Genomic DNA, 23,266 nt, shown 5'->3' on the forward strand with positions numbered 1-23,266 from the left:
AGCAGTTGGCGAATAGCTGCGTGTTTCTGGTGTTGCTCGGGTTTCGAATGGGTGATGTATTGGTGAGATTGGATTGGGAGAGGTTGGACACTTCAGCGTGGATGTGGATGTTTCCTGGATGGATTGGAAATTTGTTATTCCTCCTAAAATTAAAAAGAAAATGTTACTCGGGTTTGAACTGAGAAAAGGCGAGTTTTAAAGGTAGTTGTAGTGTGCGGACTACTATATCTTTTCTAGGGTAGGCAATTCTATCTTGCAAATTGCATCAAAGATTCTTCCGGTTCTTTTGGCACAGAAGGAGATATTCTTTTCAAAGAAATATGGTTTTTATTGATCATAAATACATCCTCGATATTAACGATGTCTCATTGTTCAGATAGCATATGGATTGATAGAGAGCTGTGAAATAAAGGAATCGTGAGATAGTCTACGAATGAATGAAACAATAGACTTTTAATTAACCGGATACAAATTATCCAGTTCCCTTTTTTATACAGCTACGAGTACGCTCTATGTTCATGAATAAGTATACCATGCAAAAAATATAATATTTTTGCCTCTATTACATAATATTCAGCTATATTCAGCCGAAATTTACAAACTTACAATTAATTTTTAAATATTCCACTATGGAAACAAAAATTGTCAAAAGCGTGCCTTGGAATTTACCAACAAAGATAATAAAGATTTGGCGAGAAATTTCGAATATTTCAGTATAAATATCACACCTCGAATTCCCCAAGTAATCCTTTAACACGAATAACTGTTAAACCGTGCCTGTTCTAAAGCTACCTCCGCAACTCTTTGACAAAGATCAAAGCCACGACGCCTGGAGTTTTCAAATTACAACCAATTACCAACAAAAACTGCATCCTCCAGGCATCGACACTCAATTACCAGGCAGCAGCCTCCAATCTTAGCCTCGATCTCTTGAAACTCCACGAAGCAATCCCAACAACCCAACACCCAGTATTCCTCACATAAAAACTAACAAACTTAAAAAAGCTCAGCGAAAGAAACGTACAGAATAACCAGTAAGATAAACCTCTCAATAAGTCTGTTAATAAGAATCTTTCTCTTCATTCCCACCAAAACCAAAACCGACTTATATATCACTTGACTCCGCGAAGACATAATCTTTCACAATTTCTCGCGCACTGAAAAGCTGAAAGAAAAAGCAGAACGATCGTTGGAAGGGCTGCACGCGATCGTTTCTACTGATCGAAGTCGATTACCGGCCGTGGATTCCCTTTGAATCGTAGAAAAGTGGCGCGTTACGAGCTAACGGTATCTCGGATGAAAAAGAAGCGAAAGCGTTCGCGCTGGGGTGACGAACGAATTAGAAATTACAATCGAGTGGTCGACTGGTTCATAACACGCGCCTTAGTCAGACCGTGAGAAACCGGCATCCGTCCGTGTGTTATTTTTGCCGGTGATCCATGGATCGTGACCGACTGGATCGATCGGAAAACAGGGACCGCAGTTTCGGTTCGTTAGCGAATTAATGCCACCGTGCAACTTCTTGCTGAGTATTTGTAACATTTTTCTGTACTCCCTGGTGACCGATAAAGTCGTACAGATGAGTCACGTTAATGTACAACAAGTATAGAATGCTGGAATTTATTTTGAATTGCATATTTTCACGACTTTGTGCTTCTAATATCAAGAACTTTAGCTGATTTACGGAATATTGGAATTGGTTGTTATAAGGGAATGTGGTTCACGCTTGAAGAATTCAATTTGAAATCAATTTTCGATAGTTTTGCTTTTCAATAGAAGCGCTGTGACATTTTGTCAGGTATCTGCTTTTTGAGATTTGTGAAAATTGTAGTTGAGTGAGGAATAGCAAATATCTAATTTCAAATATGATAATCTGGAATTTTGGGAACATACACGTTCTTCTTTAGGATGTTCCGCAAGAAGTTCCAATTACTCTTAAAAGAGAAACAATACCGTTAATATAACAATTAAAGAGGAATACGTTCTCTTTAAGAAATTGTGTCAGTCGATTAAATGTTGCCAAGTCAGTTCATACGATTTTGTGTATTTTTATCTGTGCAACGATAAAAAGAATATTTAAAGTTTATCTCAGTCTGCAATACACTCGCCATTATTTCTTACAATTCCTCAACAGTTTCCTAATTCCATCTTCACAAAATGAAGTTTACAAATACAATAATATAAATTACATACTGTTCAAAATCAACCAAAGGCTCAGGATCTCGATAATTATCCCAATAATCATTGCTCTGTGTCATTTCTCCAACAATTTTAACAATAGTGAAATGAAGCTAATATATCGCTTCAAGTTTGGCAAAGCTTAAAATTTCATCAAAAGTAGAAGAACGAGGAAGATACAAACTAAACCGGAGGAAGTGCATTTCCTTTTCCAATGATAGCTCCCAACGTAATCCAGAGAAATGACGACGATGGAACCGTCGCGCTTATTCTTGTAGCTGAGAAAATCTGCACTCGAATCAACAGTCCTATCAACGTTGATATGTATGGGAAATGACGGAAGCCTGTAAAAGTCGAGGAATGGCGCACGCTTCCTGTTGCCGGTTATTGTTAACGGCACTTTTCGGCACGCATCCGCTCCCGGAGAAAGCGTATCGGCCGATGCTCCTTACTCCTTGTGCCGCGGCTGCTTCCGCTTGAGTAGCGTGTGGTTTCCGGTGCGTGGCGCACGTACGATGTCGACTGCGATACACACCGCCTCCCTGCGCATATCGATAGTCAGTCGGAACTGGACTGTCGTTCGTGACGGTTGTGGTCCATGTTAATCTCGTGATTTTTCGATTTTTTTTTTTTTCGTTAGAATCTTTTGCTGATTCATCTTTTTTGTATCTTAGTTGGTTCATTAAAATTGTGATTTTTTGCTGGTTGATTTCTTTTTGTATCTTATTTGGTTTATAAAAATCGTGATCCTCTGCTGGTTCATTTTTAAATATTTTAGTTGCATGAGCAAAACAGTGGTACTTCGTTGGTTCATCTTTTAATATCTTCATTTTGGTTTTGATTATGTTTATCGAGCAGATCAGCTTTACGCGAGAAAAATTTTGTGATATTTTTTGGTGATGAGAATAGAGTGACTTTTTGCATGTATGAAGTTCAATTTGACTTAGTAGTGGAGAATGATTGTTAATTCGTTAAAATTGTCTAGCTCCAATTAGAATTGTAATTGGAAAATTACTTAGATCTCTGGTTATCGGTATTATAGTGTATCGTATAGTAATATAACACATCGTACTCTAAACTCCGTTCATATACGTTAATTGAACTTATATCTTCTGTTTAAGTTGCGTCAACTTTAATTAGTTGCACTATGAACGAAATAGATAAAACGCTATCTTAAATTTACATACAGAACTGTACTGATCGAGTCTTATCGCTTCCTTTCAAGCTTCAACATTGCATTGCCTTGTTGAATTAGCATAATCAGAGCCAAAAAGGTTTACATATATAATTAATTGTATTTTATAAACACATAAAATGGTTAATAATCTTATCGAATGCTATCGCTTTTTTCCAAGTTTCTCCAAGCTTAAAATGATATATTAACTTAATTGTTCCTATAAAAAAATAAGGTTCCAAGAAACAATATTGCAATTACGTCAGAAAATTACGATATCGAGTATTAAATTAACTTAGCAATTTGAGAAAAATTTTCCACCAAATCACAAAATTCTCAGATACTGGCAAATCTTTAAATTTACAGTTTTTGGACATATTTCTATTTAAAGTTCGCTTCTAAATTTATCAAGCTAGGAAAAAATGTATATAATTTGCCAACTCTTGTCCATGTCCTAAACTAAACCCAATCAATTCGGACACAGGCAAGTCTTCGAATTTTCCTATCGATCACCAGCAGAGGACAGATTAGAAATTTGTCCAATTATCGACGTCCATGCATAAAATAGAAATCACATGTAAAAATCAGAAATTAAAAATTTGTTCTGTGATCGCGGATAAAACCGATCGGTCCTTGATTTCGCATGGACCATTGGGAATGGCGACGTTTCCAGTTGTGGGCTGGGAATATCCTGGACGTAGCCTGGGAATATCCTGTCAGAACTCTCGCATTCCGGATCACCGAGTCGGAGTTATGAAATACCGAAGTGGAAACGCTCGAGCTGCCACGAGAGGTGGTTTTGCATTTCAGTTTCTCGATCGAATTCCATCTGTTCTCTACCTCTATTCGTTATACGACTACCTATGTATCTCCATCACTTTCCTTGGCCGCTTTTGTTTCGTGCAAAGAGACTGACTCGAAGGAATTTTCCGGTTCTCATAACGTTTTCCTCTTACAATTTTCGATATTTACGATAATTGAGGATTTTTGGAAATACGTGTAGGCAGAAGTCGACGAAAATTGAGACTCATACTGGTGTATCATTATTTTTATAATAGTTCCGTTGGGAAATCGTGTAATTTGACTTAAATCTTTTTTCATAGATGTCGATTGACCTGTGGACTATTCTTTAGCGGAACCCTTTGAGTTCCTGGAGGAAAGCTCGTGGGTCTTCATCCATAAACACTCCTTTCATTTTCGTGTGCCTTCTGTGAGGGTCAATTATAGCCAATTATAGAGTTATATAATGATGTGTTCTGATGATATAATAGGTGAAACTGTTGAATTCTTTTGATGAAATTTTGTTTAGGTTCAGCTTTTGTTTTCATAAGATTTAAACACACTAAGTCCTTTTAGTTAGTTTTAAAAGAATATCTTATATTTTTATGACGTACCTTAGGAATTCGTAAAGAGTAGAATATGCATATCTCAGTAATTCAAGGTTCCTTTTATTGTCTTTGATTATGAAGTTTATTAAATTTAATACGTGTGAAATCAAATTATCAAATTATATAGAATTAGAAAATCTTCGAATGTAGATTAACGTGTGCCATTTATTTATTGTTACAGCACCAAGATCATCCAGTGCAGGCACCAACAATCTACCGCCACTGACGTTCCATCAGGTTCATGGTGAGAATATCAGACTCTGCAATGGCGGTACCATCGCCAGAAGATACGAAAGCTTCTGCAGGGGCATCACATTCAGCGCACGACCCGTCCGGGTTGGCGAAAAGGTAAATTTCATTAAAAATTGTCACTATTCGCTCGATTTACCTATCCAATTATTCGGTATTAATATGTTGTAACAAATTTTGAAAAATGTCTAACAAAAGACAGCTATTGTAAAGTGGACAATTTATAGATAATTTGTAGGAGCAAGCTCTATTAACGTACTGTTGAATATTTATTTCCTTGACTATAATTTCACGCATAATTAATTATGTACGTGTTTACCGACGCTCTCGATATATTTGTCGTAACAATTAACAAAATCAATCGGTTTTAATCTAATTTCCTTGATCCAAGAGATAGTACCAATCCATTAATTTCACGAGACAATGTAACCAGGGAATTAGTCAAAGTTATACATCATTCTTCGTTCAAATCTCACTGAAAAAAGCTCATCAATCATCAAATCCGCAATTATACCAACACGAGTGCAACATTCTCAGGAAACACACTGTCGAAGTCAACCAACACGCGTAATAACAAGTCTCAGCGAGGTCGATGCAATTAATCGATTCGAGCCGCAGATATTTCCCCACGGTGGAAAACACCGTTTTTCCCGCGTTTCCTCGTTCTCTACCCGTAAATCGTATACACCAGGGCGACGGTTAATTGTGAGAATCGGGTGACTCTTGTTCCGCTCGACGGCTTTCGTCATTTGCATTTTCTGCATGCGTCTATCGAACTTAACGAGCGACTGACCCTGAAGAATGGCCGAGTCATTTCACGTGGGCTGATAATTTAGCTTTAGATTAAATCGATTTAGATTTTTTTCTCGAGGAGGTCATTTAGTAAAATCCAGTTTGTTTCTCGGCCGATACGAATACATTAAATTGAAATAGAAACGCAATAGTAAAAAATGTGATCTGTGGTAACTTTGTTTGTAGATTAATTAAAAGTACATTTGCTTTTTTGCTAATTGGTAGTGCCACTAGAAAACTGTGTTAACCGCAAAGGGTTAAATGTTACTTCAGAAAAATGGGCGTTGTGCGTTTGTGGAGATTTTCTCCATGTTAAAAAAATAGGTTCTTGTTTTAAACTTTACATGGGTTAGATCTTTTGAGGATCGTTTGTAATGTTAAAACGTAGAGGAGAAGTCGAGGTTCTTTCTCCAATTTTTCCTTTAGAATACGATTATGTTACTATTCGATAGATTTGCTTTCTCAGAGTTGAAATAAAAACGAATGGCAATGAGTTAAAATTAGATTAGATTGTATCAGATTTGTATCAGACATGAGAAATAGCTAAATATACAGTTTCATTCGTGATCTGTAACGTCTGGAAAAGTGCCAGGTACCAATTAAGGGTGAAAATATAACGGAAGCCATTTATTGGGGGTTGAAAACTTAAGCACTTTTCTAAAGTAATGTTTGAACAGTTCCAAAGGAACGTGCGAGTTGGTAAAAAACTATATGAAAACAGAGGAGACAATTTGGAATGAAAATGTAATGGGGACCACTTACCGAGGGTTGAAGGGTTAAACATTTTTTTAAATAATATTTAAACAGTACTATAATAATATATGAGTTGGTTAAAAAATTGTATTCAAAGAAAAAAATTCGAATTGCGTTTTTGGGTCAATTGTTATTTCTTGACTGAACAGGATCTTCTATACGCAAAGTTGTCCAGCTGATTCGAGTTCATTGATTCGGAATGGAAGCGCGTGGCAACGGGTACGAAGTTACGTTGTGGAGGAGAGCGTGGGCGAGCCATTCGAAGGCTCCTCGTGGATTTCACTAAACGCCTTGGAATATCGAATTTCCACCATCGCTTGATAAACGATTCGATTTGTCTCGCGAGACTTGTGCGATTTGTTTCAATCTCAACCTCTTGTCATGTGCTTCTATCGGTGCTTGTTTTGATAGCGTTAATTGCTTGTTGCTATGATATCGTGTTATGTGCAAGATGTTGAAACGTTATGTATAATTTGTAATTAATCTAATCATCAGTTTAAAAAACTAAAACTATAATTAGAATCGAAATTGAATTTTCATAAAAAAAATATGACGTGCGTTTGTTGAATGATAACAATTTTTAATGCCATTTTTACCTTTTTTCCTTTAAGTATATGTATATATAGAGCTTTGGAAATCGAGTTATCTTAACTTGATATCTATCTCTGTGTGATATCCAGCAAATATTACAAGTGTTGTGTTTATCTTCGAGATTTTCGCCAAATATTGATTTTTCGATATTCGGTAAATACCCAGTGACGAATTTATAGAGTTATCTCTATGTGTGTGTATTTTATAAATTGCAGCAATTAATTTTCGTCTCGTTTTGATTAGATTCGAATCGAGAAAATGGAATTTACACTGCAAACATTGTTTCTGTATAGATCTGTTTTGATTAAATTTAAATCTCGTTTTGAGTGAAGGAGTTCCGACGAATTGAATAGGCAAATTAATTTTTTTTTTTATTTATAATCCAAGGAATATATGTAATATGTTCGCCAGCAACATTCGTCGAGAATTTGAAAGTCGATAGAAATGATGGAATCATTCTAAGATATTTGCGTAGGTGTACTAGTCTTAGAAATTATATCTTAAATTACTAGGAGAGAAGTCATAATCACGCGTCTTTGCGTCACTCGACAGAATTGACGCAATTAAGTCAGTCATCAATAGTATATTTCTTCCTTTCCATTCTTATCTAACAATATTGATTATAACGTACGAGGAACTCTGTCCGTAAAATCGCATAAAAATCGAAAGTATTTATGAAATTTCTCTATTGTATGCGTTTTCTCCGAAACGCTTCGAGTAGATCTATTTCATCGGTTTCCTGGTTTCGTCGGTCGTAATAGAGGATCGTAAACCACGAAGTTAGAGGTTTAAACGTAAATCGTTTAAAAAGCAAAGCCATCAGCAAAGACATTCGGTTCTAGGAAAAAGAACATCGGCGCGAACTCGATATTTCGTAACTGTTCCCCTCTGTTAACTATCGCCTTTAAGATTTTCGTCACGTTCAGCCTCGTGACATAACGTGGCCGAACTTGGTAGCGAAAAAGAGTCTTGTCGTACACGAAATCCCGTGATTGAATACTACGAATTGCGTAAAAACGGGAATATTCCTTCGAGAATAACGAAAATAATTTAGAGCTGGAGAATAATTTGAAAGCTAAGAGAAGAACTGTTGTATTTACTTGATAAAATCGGAAAGTTTGTCCCATAAGAATTCTAGGAACAGAAGGTTCAGGTAGTTACGACCTATTAAAAGGATTCTCATGATCAATTTGTAGGCCAGTGATTTAGTGAGCTCGTCGTGATGTATCGACTTCCGATAGAATGTTAGTAATTTGAAAGAAATTGTAGGACTCCAAATGTTTTAATTGCCAACCTGAATTCCGGTTGATCTCGTTGCTCAATGAGTGAAGCATTTCCAAAGTACGTAAAAGGAATTAAACGATAATTGCGCGAAATCTTATATGCGTTTGTCGGAAATTGATAAATTGAAATTGTGAAACGTTCTTATTAGAGTTGAGTGAGAAGTGTTACGATTAATCATAAATGCCCACAAACATTTCTACATCGCAGAATTCCTCAGACTTACAATTAATTCGAGACGTAGTTCTTCTATCATTATCATCTTCATTCACAATCAGTACATTGCATTACAGGCATTAAATACAGAAGCTCTCGGTAAAATAACGAGACTTGATTAAATACTAAAATATTAAAAATCGTAATAGTTCCATTAATCCAAAATGGCAATAATTTCTCAATGATTCCATCTCCGATATAGGATTATTATTATTATTATTATCTGTTAACATAATATTATTAGAACCACCTCTTTTCATATCATAATCTTAACTACCACATATCACAATCTATCATCGTAACGTCATTAACAACCACCCCTTTATTTATATCACGACTCCATTAGGATCAGTGACAATTCTCCAAAGTATAAGAATAAGACCATTTAATATCCAGCGTGAAATTTGTAATTAATCTTTGGATTATGAAAGCTAAGGTAATTTCCCCCTGAGTCGATTTGAAGTTCGTTTTATTCTAACCAATCTTTTTTTTCTTTTTTCAGATCTGTGTCAAATTCCTCGAGATCTCGGATAATTGGAGCGGCGTGATCCGTTTCGGTTTCACCAGCAACGACCCGATCAACCTGCGAAATGGCCTTCCAAGGTACGCCTGTCCGGACTTGACGAACAAACCCGGTTACTGGGCGAAGGCCATGGCCGAGAGGTTCGCCGAAAGGGACACGGTGCTCTTCTATTACGTCACGTCCGCTGGGGACGTGCACTTCGGTGTGAATGGCGAGGAAAAGGGCGTATTCTTCAGCGGTATCGAGACACGAGGTCCATTGTGGGCTATCATCGATGTCTATGGCAACAGCACCGCCATCGAGTTTGTCGATCCTAACAGACAACATTTCAACAACATCAGGAGAGGCACCGAGCATAGCAACGAGGATAACGCGCAGCACAGCAGGCACTCGGCCATGGACGACGCGAGCAACGCGAGCAGAGACGTCGAGAGGATCATCGTTCCATCCATGCAGGGCATTTCGATCCATCATGAGCCCGACGTCGAGCTACCTGGACTCAGGTTTCAGCCTGCCGGTGTCATCTTCACGCCGTTACCCTTCCACTTGTGAGTATCTTCGGGAATCCCTTTGTCTCGTAATCGCATCAAAAGCATCTTCTCATCGAGCACCATGATCATAAGATCGAGCTTTAACCCTCTTGAACATAATGGTGGTTGGAGAATGTGATGATCACAAATGAAGCTTTTTACAAACTTTGGAACTCTAAACCGAGTCTCCACTGAAGCACCAAAAAAGAGGAGCTGTTTTGTTGGCTTTTGTTTGTACACCCTGACGACTTTCTCAAGAAACATGAAAGAGTAACGAAAGGTTGGCCTTTGTTGCTTCAGTGAAGACACGGTTTTATAGTTGGTATAAGAAATAGGGTTCAAGAAGAGATTAATAGGTTCTATTTAATCCTAGTATAGAGTATATATATATATATAACGAGACAGTGTTGAACATAGATGAAGATTTTCACGATTTGATAGTTCTTTATACGTTGTTGACATAAAAAAGAAACTTCAGGGAGAAATCGATAAGTCCATGTTCTATCTCACCTAAAGCAAAATATGGTTGAGTAGAATGTTTGTACCAGTTTTGTTCTGAAGCTTTCAGATAATTTAAATTATAAGGATCGTGACTGGAATTGAATTAGCACGATACAAGACTGTCAGAATTCCATGGGCTGCTATCGATTCATTCGTAGCCACATTGTACAGTTAGAATGGTCTTCCGGTGTTATTTGTTCTCTAACTCGCGTCGATTATCATCACGCGTTATTTCTGTTCCCAGTGGCTTTACAATGGGTGAATACTAACAAAGCCTTTTTGGGAAATTCAATGTACTTCGCGTTGAAATTATGTACACGTTAATTGTTTCCCTCATATAAATGAGCTCTAAACGAAATTTTTCAGTATTCTATGATTTTCTATAAATTATCAAATCCTGAATATTGATTTAACATGATCAATTTATAAAAGTATACATAGTGCAAATTGCTCGATTCAATCCATAACTCTTTCAACATATCTCTCATGATATTATCTCATTGCTACAACTAATTAAGATTTCAAAACTTAATATGCACATTCTTAGAATTAATTTAAACTTCCCTTCACTTAACTGCAAGATCTTCTATCATGCTGGCCACGTAAAAGCTTCACCTACCCACATAATAAATGACTTCAAATCTACACCGTGACATCTCTCCTCCACATCCTAATCCTTCGACATTAAACATCAAGGCAACGTCAGCTTGCTTTAAACTGACATTTCCAACGTGGCTACCGTTCCGCAGTAGATCATCCTCTAATGGATTCTTGGTTCCTTCATTTTCCAGGACTCGAGGTAGAAACATCCGCTTCAGTAACCAGCAGTGCGTGGCGACGCGAACCGACACGGAATTCTGTCACGGCTATGCGTTTACGAGCCAGCCACTGCTACTAGGGGAGCGATTGGTCGTGCAGATCCTCGCTACAGAGCCTATGTACGTGGGTGCTTTGGCTCTAGGTCTGACTTCTTGCGACCCAGCTCGGCTGACCGCCGAGGATCTACCCGACGACAGTGATCTACTACTGGATCGTCCAGAATATTGGGTAGTTTCCAAGGATGTGGCATCCAGCCCTCAACCTGGTGACGAGATAGCCTTCACGGTAACTCACTTTGGCGAAGTTCAAATGAGTAAGAATGGCGGACCACCGAACGTAGTGATGCACGTGGACCAAAGTCTTCAATTGTGGGCGTTCTTCGATGTGTACGGTAGCACGCAACGAGTCAGGATGCTGGCTGAGAGGCCCACGTCGCCACCGCGACAGCGCCAAAGCAATCCATCGCCAGCTACCATCTTACAACAGCAACAACAGCAACAACAACAGCAGCAGCACTGCAACCACAGTAACGCAGCTACAGAACTGTCCAGATTTTCCGAGATGGTTCAGTTCAAACCAGCCATTGGCGGAGGCACCGTACTGGTGGTAAATCTTCCTCCTCAGACTGGTTATGTTACACCGTCCTCATCAACGCCACAGCCTACTTACGCCTCCGCTGGGCATAGGAGTCAACACGCGCACCCTCCAGCAGTCACTGCTTCGTCGTCCACGGCGTCTACGGCGTCCACGTCGCATCCTGGATCTTCCAGACAGTCCTCACCGCCTTTGACAGGCACCATGGCCAGTACAGGCTCCTCTACGTACGTGGAGCCAGTGAATTACCAGAGTCTTGACGGTACTCTTACCTCTCAGGCGTCTTCCCACCTGCAGCAATGGAGCGAAGGTCTCCAACCGACGCCTGGACAGCCAAACGAGTGCTCGGTCTGCTATGAAAGAAGCATCGATAGTGTGCTATACATGTGCGGTCACATGTGTATGTGCTATCCTTGCGCTATCCAACAATGGTGTGGCAAGGGTGGCGGACATTGCCCACTCTGTAGAGCGACCATTAGGGATGTGATCCGTATCTATAGATCCTGAACGACGGCACGGCCACTCCGCGGAAGAAACGGTTCCAGGGGCTAATGCCTGACCAAGTCGCGATGATTCGTTCTCTTTCGGAGCAAACAACCGCCGCCATTGTCGTACAGAGTTCATCGCATACGATATTTTGGAGTTCTCGTCTGTGGAGAAACTATATTTATGCTCAGGATAAATGATATCTTCGGTAATAAGTTCGTAGAAGCATCCAACTGTTCTTGTGCTCATTCTTCTGCAAATTTGGTCCTATTTGATGATGAGTAGTTTTGTTGTTACGAGATTCTCAGGATCTTAGAACTTTAAAAAAACAGTGAAGATGACGTGGAAATGATAACTCAGATGAAAAGATGAGATCAATCGCGTTTATTATCACCAAATTGATATAGGATTGTGAGACGAGAACACGCGAAGTATCTTCGTTGAACCATAAAGACTGGGAGGTTCTGTTTCATCGGCGGTTTTACTGTCCTTGTAACGTCAATGAGATTCGCACAGTGTCGTTGAACTATCGTATTCGGTTGCAAACGAGTGACATAAAGATTCTGTGTACGCCTTCGAGCTTGGCAGAGAACAAAAGGAATGAGTGAACGTATGAAAGACGAAGGAACGAGTGAATGAAGAAACTAAGAAAGAAAGAGAGTAACATTGATCTTAGATATTTTCACAATCGACATTATATATAGTATATATATTATCGCTACCGTTACTATCATTACCACTTACTGCTGCTACTATTCTCAGCCTTTAGTTATTATTTTTATTTGTACGACTAGTAATATTATTATCACGATTCTACAACGACAATAGTGGTCGTCACGTTATTCTTATATGGAGAAAAGTCACCCTAACGATGGGTATCATTATTTTTTATCGCTGTGAACAGATCAGACCATCGTCTCCAAAAAGAGCGCCATCTGGATCAGTTGAGACCGATTCAATTTTATTTTATTTAACAATGAAGTAAAATAAGCTCGTGTGATTATTAAGGCAGGCGCCGTAGGGCGCGTGTAAGTTAGAATTTACGTCGCTTTCACAACCTTATCTGGGTTTTTGTGTTATTCGTTTTACTCCTTCGTTTTTTAATTTGCTCTCGCAAAGTTGGAACGACCGTGTCGTAATCGTGTCCTCGAGCTTGCAGGATGCGCGAGTACGCGTCTCTTTCCTCGTTTGTTACTTTCGACAATAACGCCTGGATATGTAATGTATAACTTTGAAGTTGTTAGCGATTCGAGCGACCATAAATAACTGTGGTGTGTGTATAACTGACTACTACGTATAAACGTCGTACGTATTACCAAAGAAACAACGCGACACGTATGATTCCTCCCCCGCTCTGCGTACGTTTCAATACGAACTCGCACGCAGTCCTCCACGCAGCCAGCCTTAGAAGGACGATGGTTTTTTATACGTTTTAGAACTTAGCATTACCGTTTTCTACCGAATTCGCGCGCCCCCAAATGCTACACGAAGAAACAATGTATACTCGTCTCTGGCAGTTGCAATGTGCAGATCTTAGCGACATGTTTTTTATCTAGAATCTACGTTTAATTGGACTAATTGCGAGGGTTGAGGTTTTCCAGTGTAAATAATGTTCTTTTGGATTATAATTTCGTTAGTCTTTTAATATTATAGAATCTTTATGAAAAAATAATCCTTCGTGCTATATTTGATATTAGCTTTGTTATCTGACATCATAGAAACCTTGCCTAGTATTATAGCGAGAAAGAATTTATACATTGAGTCAGTTGCATTACACAAGATTAAAGAAAATGAACTAGAGTTCATCTAAACGATGAAGTTACAATGTTAGTTTTCCAAAACCATAAAGTACAAGTTCCAAAACCTCTAAACGCTAAAAATCAGGGCAACGAAGGCCAAGAATCATTTGTATAAAAATTATTCGTCATAAGGAGAGGTCCAGCGAGACGCTAAACATATCTTTAACCGCAGATCTCCGCGTTATATTCCTAACTTTATTAACGACAAAAGTACAAGCGAAGTTACTATACACTAGATTGCATAGTGTTCTAAGGGACAATGTTTAGAGGCTTTTATCAGTGTTGACGACTAAAATGGAATTATTTGAGGTGCTCGATAGCCAAGCAGACGATCGAATTCCAAAAACTTCGAATCCTCAAAACATTCGTATACACTTAACTAAGCCAAACAATTAAGTTTCGATTATCTGGACCTAACCTTTCTCGGCCATCGAGTCTCTCATTTGTTATGGACTAAAAGCGATTTATAGAATTTCGTAGCGTCTCGTTCGATCATTCTAATCATCGTCCAGCGATTGGAACATGCATTTTGCGATTGTAATTTGCCTGGACGAGTAATTACTGCCCCTACGAGTTCGCGTTTCTTCGACGCGGACAAAATATCGAGTCGACTGGCCGTGGAACGATAACAACGATTTTGTTGCGCGGTCTGTCGAGTATACGAGGATCATCCTCTCCATGTGAGCGCTTTATTTTCGTACAGCAGCGAGACGAAGCCGAAGACGGCGACGTTTCTCTCTTCCACTCGGCCCACGGACGCAAAAAAATCAAGTAAAAGTAAAAAAGAACGAAATCCTAACGACGACGAGAGACGAGCGTCCTCGAGGCCGTGCCTTATAGACATTTTACCGACAGTCGGCATCTCGCGTCGTGTGACTCGCGTTGCTCGTCCGAGCTTCCTCCTATCGATCGACAGAGATCGCCCTGGCCAGAAGTTCGTCTCCCGATCCGTTCGATTCGTTTCCGGTAATAATCCTTGCTCTACGCCTTCGCTCCGTTGAGCCCAGCTCACAATTATCATGACGTTTCAAACGTTTGTGAGGGTAAAGTAACGAGCAACACAATTATTACTCTATTCGTCATATCGGTATACCTGTCTTTGATCTTCTGGTTCCTGAAATTTGGTTCTTGATAGTACTCGAGCTTAAACCGTGTTTGTGATGCGTTTGAACGGAAATTAGGTTAACTCTTTGCTGTTTTTACGAGAATTAAGAATTGTAGGAAATAAGAGATTGCTTTAATTTTTGAAGGGAATTTATTTATTAGAAAAATTGGATATTATTTAATGTTTGAAATTGGGCAAGACTACATGAGGTATTATACTTTATGCCTAAGTTGTATTGACAATAATCAAACACTGGTTACGTGTTTCAGTGTAAGAAACAATTATGTATACTGAGTTGCGTTCAAGACATTGGACATTCGTGTAATATGTTTTATAGATGTAGGTACTTAAATACTTCTTATATGAAATATACAGAAACACAACTGCCACTTTACCAGTCTAGTCTCTACAAAATTAAAAAAACCAAGTTCATTATTTTTTAAGCTACCTAATTTTAATTTCCAATTTTTCTTGCTCAAGTTTAAAACAAACGTATCACAAATCGCAAGAATTAATCTTTAATGTGTTCAGTTAAAAGGGAATTGTGGTTGCTCGTTCAACGATTATTCACAGCGTGATGTCGAAAAATCCGGCGAAAAGTAACGATTAGCGTCGAGCGGTTCTTCCCCTGACAAACGTATTTGTCGACGAGGGCAAATTGTTCGCCTGGCGAAGAAATGCTCATGAGCATATATATATATTTAAAATGAAATAAAGAATAATAAAAAGAAACATTCGCTGGAGAGAGAGAAAGAGAGAGAATGAAAGATGAAAAGAAAGCTTGAGACAGAGATATCGTAAAGAGTGAGGAAGAGGTGAGAGAGGTCACATCACATAAATTGGGATTACGGTTCCTAGCCGTTCCCGGAGATGCGAGAGCAAAGCGTCAGTAAGAAAGAAAGAGACACAAGGAGCGAAAGAAGAATATTGTCGTCGAACAACGGATGCGCAATAAAGAGTAGTGAAATCTCTAGTCCAGCAAGCGGCAGCTTTAACTTGTGCCTGCCAACCCAAAAAAGAAATGATGAGATAAATGACGATGATAATGACGACGATAATTGTATTTGAATTAAGGAGAGAAAGAAAAAAAGATGGTCTCTAAAAGAAAAAGAAAAGAAAAGCGGTCAGAGTATGAGAGGGAGAGAGAAAAAGAAAAGAAAAGGAGAGAGAGAGAGAGAGAGAGAAAAGTATGAAAGGATCGCGTAGGTGTATTTGTATGTGAATGAGAGAAAATGAACAGAAATTTTATAAAATACAAAGTTTTAAAAGAAATAATTTGCTAATATATGGCGCGTGTCGAGCAAAAGTATACCAAGTCAAGTAACACGCGCAACGAGAATCTTTTTATTAGGATACTCTATTTACGATAGAATCATAATAGTCGTGATCGCGTTTGACTTCGATGAAAGGTGTCACAGGCGAAACGTCGTTCAATATTTGCTCTTCCTGTTTCGTGTTTTACCAGAAAATCTAGAAGAAGAAAATAAGAAAGAATAAAGTTCCGCCATTGAACGTGCGAACCTACGAACAAAAACGATCGATGGTATCTTTTTCTTTGTCGATGAAGGATATTCTAGATAAATATTATATATTGATTATTATCCTAAGAATCGAATGAACAGACGCTCTCGTTGATGCCACCGGGTCATTGTCGTCGTGATGTATTATCATTGTATGTCGGTGTACCGATCGATCGATGTTTTTTATTTTTCATCATCGTCGTTGTGGTTCTTCTCACGTTTCCCTACATTCATCATCCTTCGCCGTTTTTTCATCGCAAACGCATCTTTTTCTTTTTTTTCTTTTTATATAATAGACGTACTCGACCAGCAAGTTGAGATTTCCTTTTCTCGATTGTCACGCGAGGACACTCGTCTAGATTTTCTTTTATATTTTATCATTATTTTTTTATTATTATTTCTATTATCGATATTACTATTAGGTTTATTATTATTGATTATATTAGTATTCAGTTTGTCTTGTACTACTCGGCGAGAATGCGCACAAAAAAAAAAAAAAGAAGAAAAGCAATTTCGAAGCGTGCGTTGTATGCCTGCAATGGAAACGTTTCGAAGCGCGTTTTCATATCATGTTATTACACCGAGTGTACTGTCCGTTACGTCGTGGTTCGGAAAGAAAGAAAATGGAAAAAATAGAAGAAAAGATGTCACCCTTGTCCCTCCCCTCGAGATTGAAAGATGATTCTATGTGCGATAAAAGTTCTCTGTAACTGTAAAGCTGTCGATTACGAATTTATACATATGTAATATAATTCGTGTAGCCGCGTGCTGTCCTACACAATAAAAAGCCTGTAATATCTATGAATCTTTGTGTTTTCCTTCAGTTGTATCATCCTCTCCTTTATAAGAATATCTGAAAATATTTTAAGAGCACACAGTTTAGTCAAGTTAGTTTAGTCAACCTAACCCCAACCTAACCCCAATTAGTTGAATAATTTTATTGATAGTAAATAACAAAAGTTTTGAAAGAGATTTTATCAAATATTATTTTATTTATCTTGTAAAGTTTAGTATTAAAGAATATAGAAGAGAAGATAGAAGAATTTAGAAAAAAATAAACCTTTATTTACAATATAAAAGTTTACAAATGTGTATATGTACATTAAAAATAATGCTATCTATTAAAACAATGACAAGTACAAACAAAATCGACGAAAACAGTGTACAGCTTATACAAAATAGATGTGGGAATTGGTCGTTCTCCTAAAATATTCCTGTGTAAAAAGATGGTTTTCTGACAGGAACGTGTCGTCCATTTAGTTTTCGTCTTCACCTTCGCCAGCATCCGTCGAGTCCATGCCAACTTCTTCGTAATCTTTCTCTAAAGCGGCTAGATCTTCTCTGGCTTCGTTAAATTCAGTTTCGTCCATACTTTCTGTCAGGTACCTAGATTTGAAAATTTGAAATTTAATTTTGAAACATAAATTGATATTTTATTAAACAAAATATTTCTAGTTGAAAATAAAACTCTCAAGTAATGGAGGAATTTTTCTTTCCCTAATTCATCTTTGTATCATGGTCATATATAATTTACCAATGAACGAATGCACGTTTGCCGAACATGAGATCAAATTTCCTATTTAGTCTGGTCCATGCCTCAGCGATTGCGGTAGTGTTTGCAAGCAATGCCATAGCACGTTGTACTTTGGCGAGATCTCCTCCAGGAACTACTGTCGGTGGTTGGTAATTAATTCCTACCTAAAAAATCAAATTTACGTCTTTAACTACCTACTTTTCCTTAAAATATATTTCTATTTTTTTATCTGATATATCAATTCAGAACATTTCAAATAAAAACGACTGTAGATCTTATAAAACACAAGTTCTTTCACTACCAAAATAAAATCCTTCTACCTTAAAACCAGTAGGGCACCAATCGACGAACTGTATCGCCCTCTTTGTCTTAATAGTCGCAATAGACGCGTTTACATCTTTCGGGACCACGTCACCTCTATATAATAAGCAGCACGCCATATACTTTCCTCTCTGTGGATTGCATTTGACCATTTGCATTGCAGGCTCGAAACAGGACGATGTTAACTCCATCACCGTCAATTGCTCGTGATAAGCTTTTTCAATCGAAACAATTGGCGCATATGTAGCCAAAGGAAAGTGAATCCTGGGATACGGGACCAAATTCGTTTGGAACTCCATTAGATCTACGTTCAGCGCTCCATCGAACCTCAAAGAAGCCGTGATAGAAGACACTATTTGTCCAATTAATCTATTCAAATTCGTATAGGTTGGTCTTTCTATATCTAAGTTTCGTCTGCAGATATCATAGATCGCCTCGTTATCGACAAGGAATGCGCAGTCCGAGTGTTCTAATGTCGTGTGCGTAGTTAAGATGGCGTTGTAAGGTTCTACCACCGCGGTGGCAATTTGTGGAGAAGGGTAAATTGCGAACTCGAGCTTAGCTTTCTTGCCATAGTCCATGGAGAGGCGCTCCATTAGAAGGCTGGTGAATCCTGAACCGGTACCACCACCGAATGCGTGGAAAATTAGGAATCCTTGGAGACCGGTGCACATATCGGCGATCTTACGAATTCTGTCTAGAACCAGGTCGATTATTTCCTTTCCCAGAGTATAATGCCCTCGAGCGTAATTGTTCGCCGCGTCCTCTTTACCGGAAATTAGTTGTTCGGGGTGAAATAGCTGATGGTAGGTTCCTGTTCGAACTTCGTCTAAAATGTAGAACGTTTGGAGATGTTGGAAATCGAGATTTTTGTCACTTCCTTAGATTCTTATGACATGTATCATATTTTATAATCAGACTGCGAATATTTATGTAAGTTTGTAATTTTGTAAACATAGTTTAGAAAATTGAATACTTTATATGATTCTTCCATGCGCATTCTGTGCATTTTTGTATCTTCAAGTTTCCCATAAATTCATAAAAATCCATGGTCTGTTTATAACATATCGCCTAAAATATATCTATTGTATTATGTTTGCAGGGAAGCTTTTAGTAAATAATACGATTGAGAGTAGTGTGTCTCTACGTTCAAACTTTACATATATACAGCAAAGAATGATTGTATATACTGGAAATTAAGGAGTTTCTTTTACTTTCATATTTTCTTGAAATAATATATAATATTTTATAATACATATACTATGCGAAATGCATATGTAATATACTGAATGCGTAATATTTATTTATTCCTTGTGATTAGGTTAGGATAAAGTATGACACGATAAAGAACTATAAGATGATTTACTCAAAGCAATTTTTAAATAAAGTTTATGTTATTTAAATTAAATCTACCAATGACTGTGGGCTCAAGGTCCAGAAATACAGCTCGTGGGACGTATTTTCCACCGCCGGTCTCGCTGAAGAAAGTTTGAAAACCTTCGTCGCTAGAACAGCTCTGGGGCGGAAGCATGCCATCAGGTTGTATGCCATGTTCCAGACAATATAATTCCCAGCAAGCATTGCCCATTTGGACGCCGCCTTGACCAATGTGGACCGACAGTACTTCACGCTGAAAAATTAGATAAATTTATCCTTTAAAAATTATTTTTCTTTCGTATCAGTTTTATAATATTATATTACTAATATATACAAGTTAATTATTAATATTTAGTAACGCACGCGCTGTTATTAGATATGATATAAATAAATAATTACCATTATGGCGAATTATCGGTATTCGATGGAAAAAATGTTAGGGGAGACGAATCTTCACAGGATGAACGTCCGAATTCAACTGAATGAACGATACATTCTGTGAAAGTATTTTGTTTCCGTTGCTAAGAAATAACAATTTGTAATGAAATATACGGTGTTTCAATTGCAAACTACAGAATCACTTCTTTTATTGATTTGGAATTTTCAAAAAATTATTTAATTATTTTCTGCTTTGCTTACAAATATGAATTTCTTTATTTATGCTTTCAGGCTTTGTTTATAAACATTGGTACATTTATTTATGAAATTTCCGAAAATTTCCAGCGACAAGAATTTTGCTGGATCACCAATTTTTAATCTTGGATTTGTTTACAAACACAGGCTTGTTTATTTACGTTTTCTGGGGTTGTTTACAAACACTGGCTTGTTTATTTACGTTTTCCAGGATTGTTTACAAACACTGGCTTGTTTATTTACGTTTTCCGGGTTTGTTTACAAACACTGGCTTGTTTATTTACGTTTTCCGGGTTTGTTTACAAACACTGGCTTGTTTATTTACGTTTTCCGGGTTTGTTTACAAACACTGGCTTGTTTATTTACGTTTTCCGGGTTTGTTTACAAACACTGGCTTGTTTATTTACGTTTTCCGGGATTGTTTACAAACACTGGCTTGTTTATTTACGTTTTCCGGGTTTGTTTACAAACACTGGCTTGTTTATTTACGTTTTCCAGGATTGTTTACAAACGTTGGTTTGTTTATTTACGTTTTCCAGGATTGTTTACAAACGTTGGTTTGTTTATTTACGTTTTCCGGGTTTGTTTACAAACACTGGCTTGTTTATTTACGTTTTCCGGGTTTGTTTACAAACACTGGCTTGTTTATTTACGTTTTCCGGGTTTGTTTACAAACGTTGGTTTGTTTATTTACGTTTTCCAGGATTGTTTACAAACACTGGCTTGTTTATTTACGTTTTCCGGGATTGTTTACAAACACTGGCTTGTTTATTTACGTTTTCCGGGTTTGTTTACAAACACTGGCTTGTTTATTTACGTTTTCCGGGATTGTTTACAAACACTGGCTTGTTTATTTACGTTTTCCGGGTTTGTTTACAAACGTTGGTTTGTTTATTTACGTTTTCCGGGTTTGTTTACAAACACTGGCTTGTTTATTTACGTTTTCCGGGATTGTTTACAAACACTGGCTTGTTTATTTACGTTTTCCGGGTTTGTTTACAAACACTGGCTTGTTTATTTACGTTTTCCGGCTTTGTTTACAAACACTGGCTTGTTTATTTACGTTTTCCGGGATTGTTTACAAACACTGGCTTGTTTATTTACGTTTTCCGGGATTGTTTACAAACACTGGCTTGTTTATTTACGTTTTCCGGGTTTGTTTACAAACACTGGCTTGTTTATTTACGTTTTCCAGGATTGTTTACAAACACTGGCTTGTTTATTTACGTTTTCCGGGTTTGTTTAGAAACGTTGGTTTGTTTATTTACGTTTTCCGGGTTTGTTTACAAACACTGGCTTGTTTATTTACGTTTTCCGGGATTGTTTACAAACACTGGCTTGTTTATTTACGTTTTCCGGGTTTGTTTACAAACGTTGGTTTGTTTATTTACGTTTTCCGGCTTTGTTTACAAACACTGGTTTGTTTATTTACGTTTTCCGGGATTGTTTACAAACACTGGCTTGTTTATTTACGTTTTCCAGGATTGTTTACAAACACTGGCTTGTTTATTTACGTTTTCCGGGTTTGTTTACAAACACTGGCTTGTTTATTTACGTTTTCGGCGATTGTTTACAAACACTGGCTTGTTTATTTACGTTTTCCGGGATTGTTTACAAACACTGGCTTGTTTATTTACGTTTTCCAGGATTGTTTACAAACGTTGGTTTGTTTATTTACGTTTTCCGGGATTTTTACAAATACTGGCTTGTTTATTTAAGTTTTCCGCGATTGTTTACAAACACTGGCTTGTTTATTTGGTTGAAAATGGAAAGCCAGCAAGTTTCCTCGTACTTGCGGTAATGTCAGTCTTGAGAAATTCTTTTCAGAAGTGCTCCTAAAAATTTGCCAAACTATTTATTTCTAGAATGAAATTGATAGGAATAGGATTAGGAATTTAGTTACGGGTAAATAATAAAACAATTGTTTAATCTTTTCCATATAAAAAATATTTATTTATCGAATAACTTTGTTGAGAATTATATGGTTACAATAATTTGTAATTGAACAATATTCCTAGATTTTCTGTTTTTGCTTAATCACTACAAGAATGATCTTTTTATTGAGCTACCCCTTATTCTGTCTTACCAGTACTTACAGTATCTTTAGCTTTTTACGTAGCTTATACATAGATTAATACTATATGATACATATATTTCTATACAATTACTAATATTATAAGCATATCCTAATATTTTAGCATTTTTGCCTTAATTAATAATATATGACAAAATTAATGTGTAATGTATTTTGAAATTATTAAAATGTTCTTAATGTCCTAAAGGTTATTATAGATTGTTAAAATATATATGATAGCAGTTACTATTTGACGAATAAAGTCCGATTTTTCAAGAGATTAGTTATTCCTGAAAGATGATCACCAGTGTTGCAAGAATATTTTTTCACCTACAACAAGCGGACGAGGTGGCCGAGAGGTTAAGGCGTTGGACTGCTAATCCAATGTGCTCTGCACGCGTGGGTTCGAATCCCATCCTCGTCGATTACTTTTTGCTTTTGTAACATTTTGTTGAATTTGATCTATTATTTTCGAATTATTCACGTAACACTCATATAGGAAATCATATACTTATTAAAAATTAAAAATAATGAATATATATATATATGTTCATATATTTATTTATTTATTTCGTATTTCCACTTCTATATGGAATATCTTCCATCCTAATTTCTACAGCGCACATTTCAATTTACATCTCATATTTCCATATTCCTTATGTTGCAGTATATTCTTCATAGGTATTTTCCCACATCCTACGTCCAATATTTATTAAACTATATTTCACATTTCGTGTATTGACTACGTTCCATATCCTAAGCCCTACTCCCTTTTTCCTACATCCAAAATCAAACTACCAATTTTCCTAAATTCGTTTCCCATATCTT

General features: G+C 37.3%; 2 protein-coding genes and 1 non-coding gene across 7 annotated transcripts in view; 2 read left to right on the forward strand and 1 right to left on the reverse strand.

Moving 5' to 3' along the window:
• Positions 1 to 17,304, forward strand: part of LOC132912265 (protein neuralized) — a 122,130-nt gene extending 104,826 nt beyond the window's left edge. For 4 of the 5 annotated variants that reach the window (XM_060969586.1, XM_060969587.1, XM_060969583.1 and 1 more), the window contains exons 2-4: positions 4,922 to 5,088; positions 9,125 to 9,693; positions 10,968 to 17,304. In XM_060969586.1, the coding sequence (XP_060825569.1) occupies positions 4,922 to 5,088; positions 9,125 to 9,693; positions 10,968 to 12,096 (1,865 nt within the window). In that variant the 3' untranslated portion in view covers positions 12,097 to 17,304. Of the gene's footprint in view, positions 1 to 3,798; positions 4,146 to 4,921; positions 5,089 to 9,124; positions 9,694 to 10,967 lie in introns of those variants that run through there. The other variant, XM_060969584.1, reaches the window with a different exon arrangement.
• A 243-nt stretch (positions 17,305 to 17,547) lies between these two features.
• LOC132912287 (tubulin alpha-1 chain-like) overlaps positions 17,548 to 23,266 on the reverse strand; it is a 146,887-nt gene continuing 141,168 nt past the window's right edge. The window contains exons 3-6 of the mRNA XM_060969648.1: positions 19,768 to 19,984; positions 18,354 to 19,183; positions 18,034 to 18,197; positions 17,548 to 17,885 (exon numbers count right to left, since the gene is read on the reverse strand). Of these exons, the coding sequence (XP_060825631.1) occupies positions 17,756 to 17,885; positions 18,034 to 18,197; positions 18,354 to 19,183; positions 19,768 to 19,942 (1,299 nt within the window). The 5' untranslated portion in view covers positions 19,943 to 19,984 and the 3' untranslated portion in view covers positions 17,548 to 17,755. The remainder of the gene's footprint in view (positions 17,886 to 18,033; positions 18,198 to 18,353; positions 19,184 to 19,767; positions 19,985 to 23,266) is intronic.
• Trnas-gcu (transfer RNA serine (anticodon GCU)) lies at positions 22,781 to 22,862 on the forward strand. Its single transcript has one exon. It is a non-coding gene; the product is annotated as a tRNA-Ser (tRNA).

This window comes from Bombus pascuorum, chromosome 11 (genome assembly GCF_905332965.1).
Source record: "Bombus pascuorum chromosome 11, iyBomPasc1.1, whole genome shotgun sequence".
NCBI lineage: Eukaryota > Metazoa > Arthropoda > Insecta > Hymenoptera > Apidae > Bombus > Bombus pascuorum.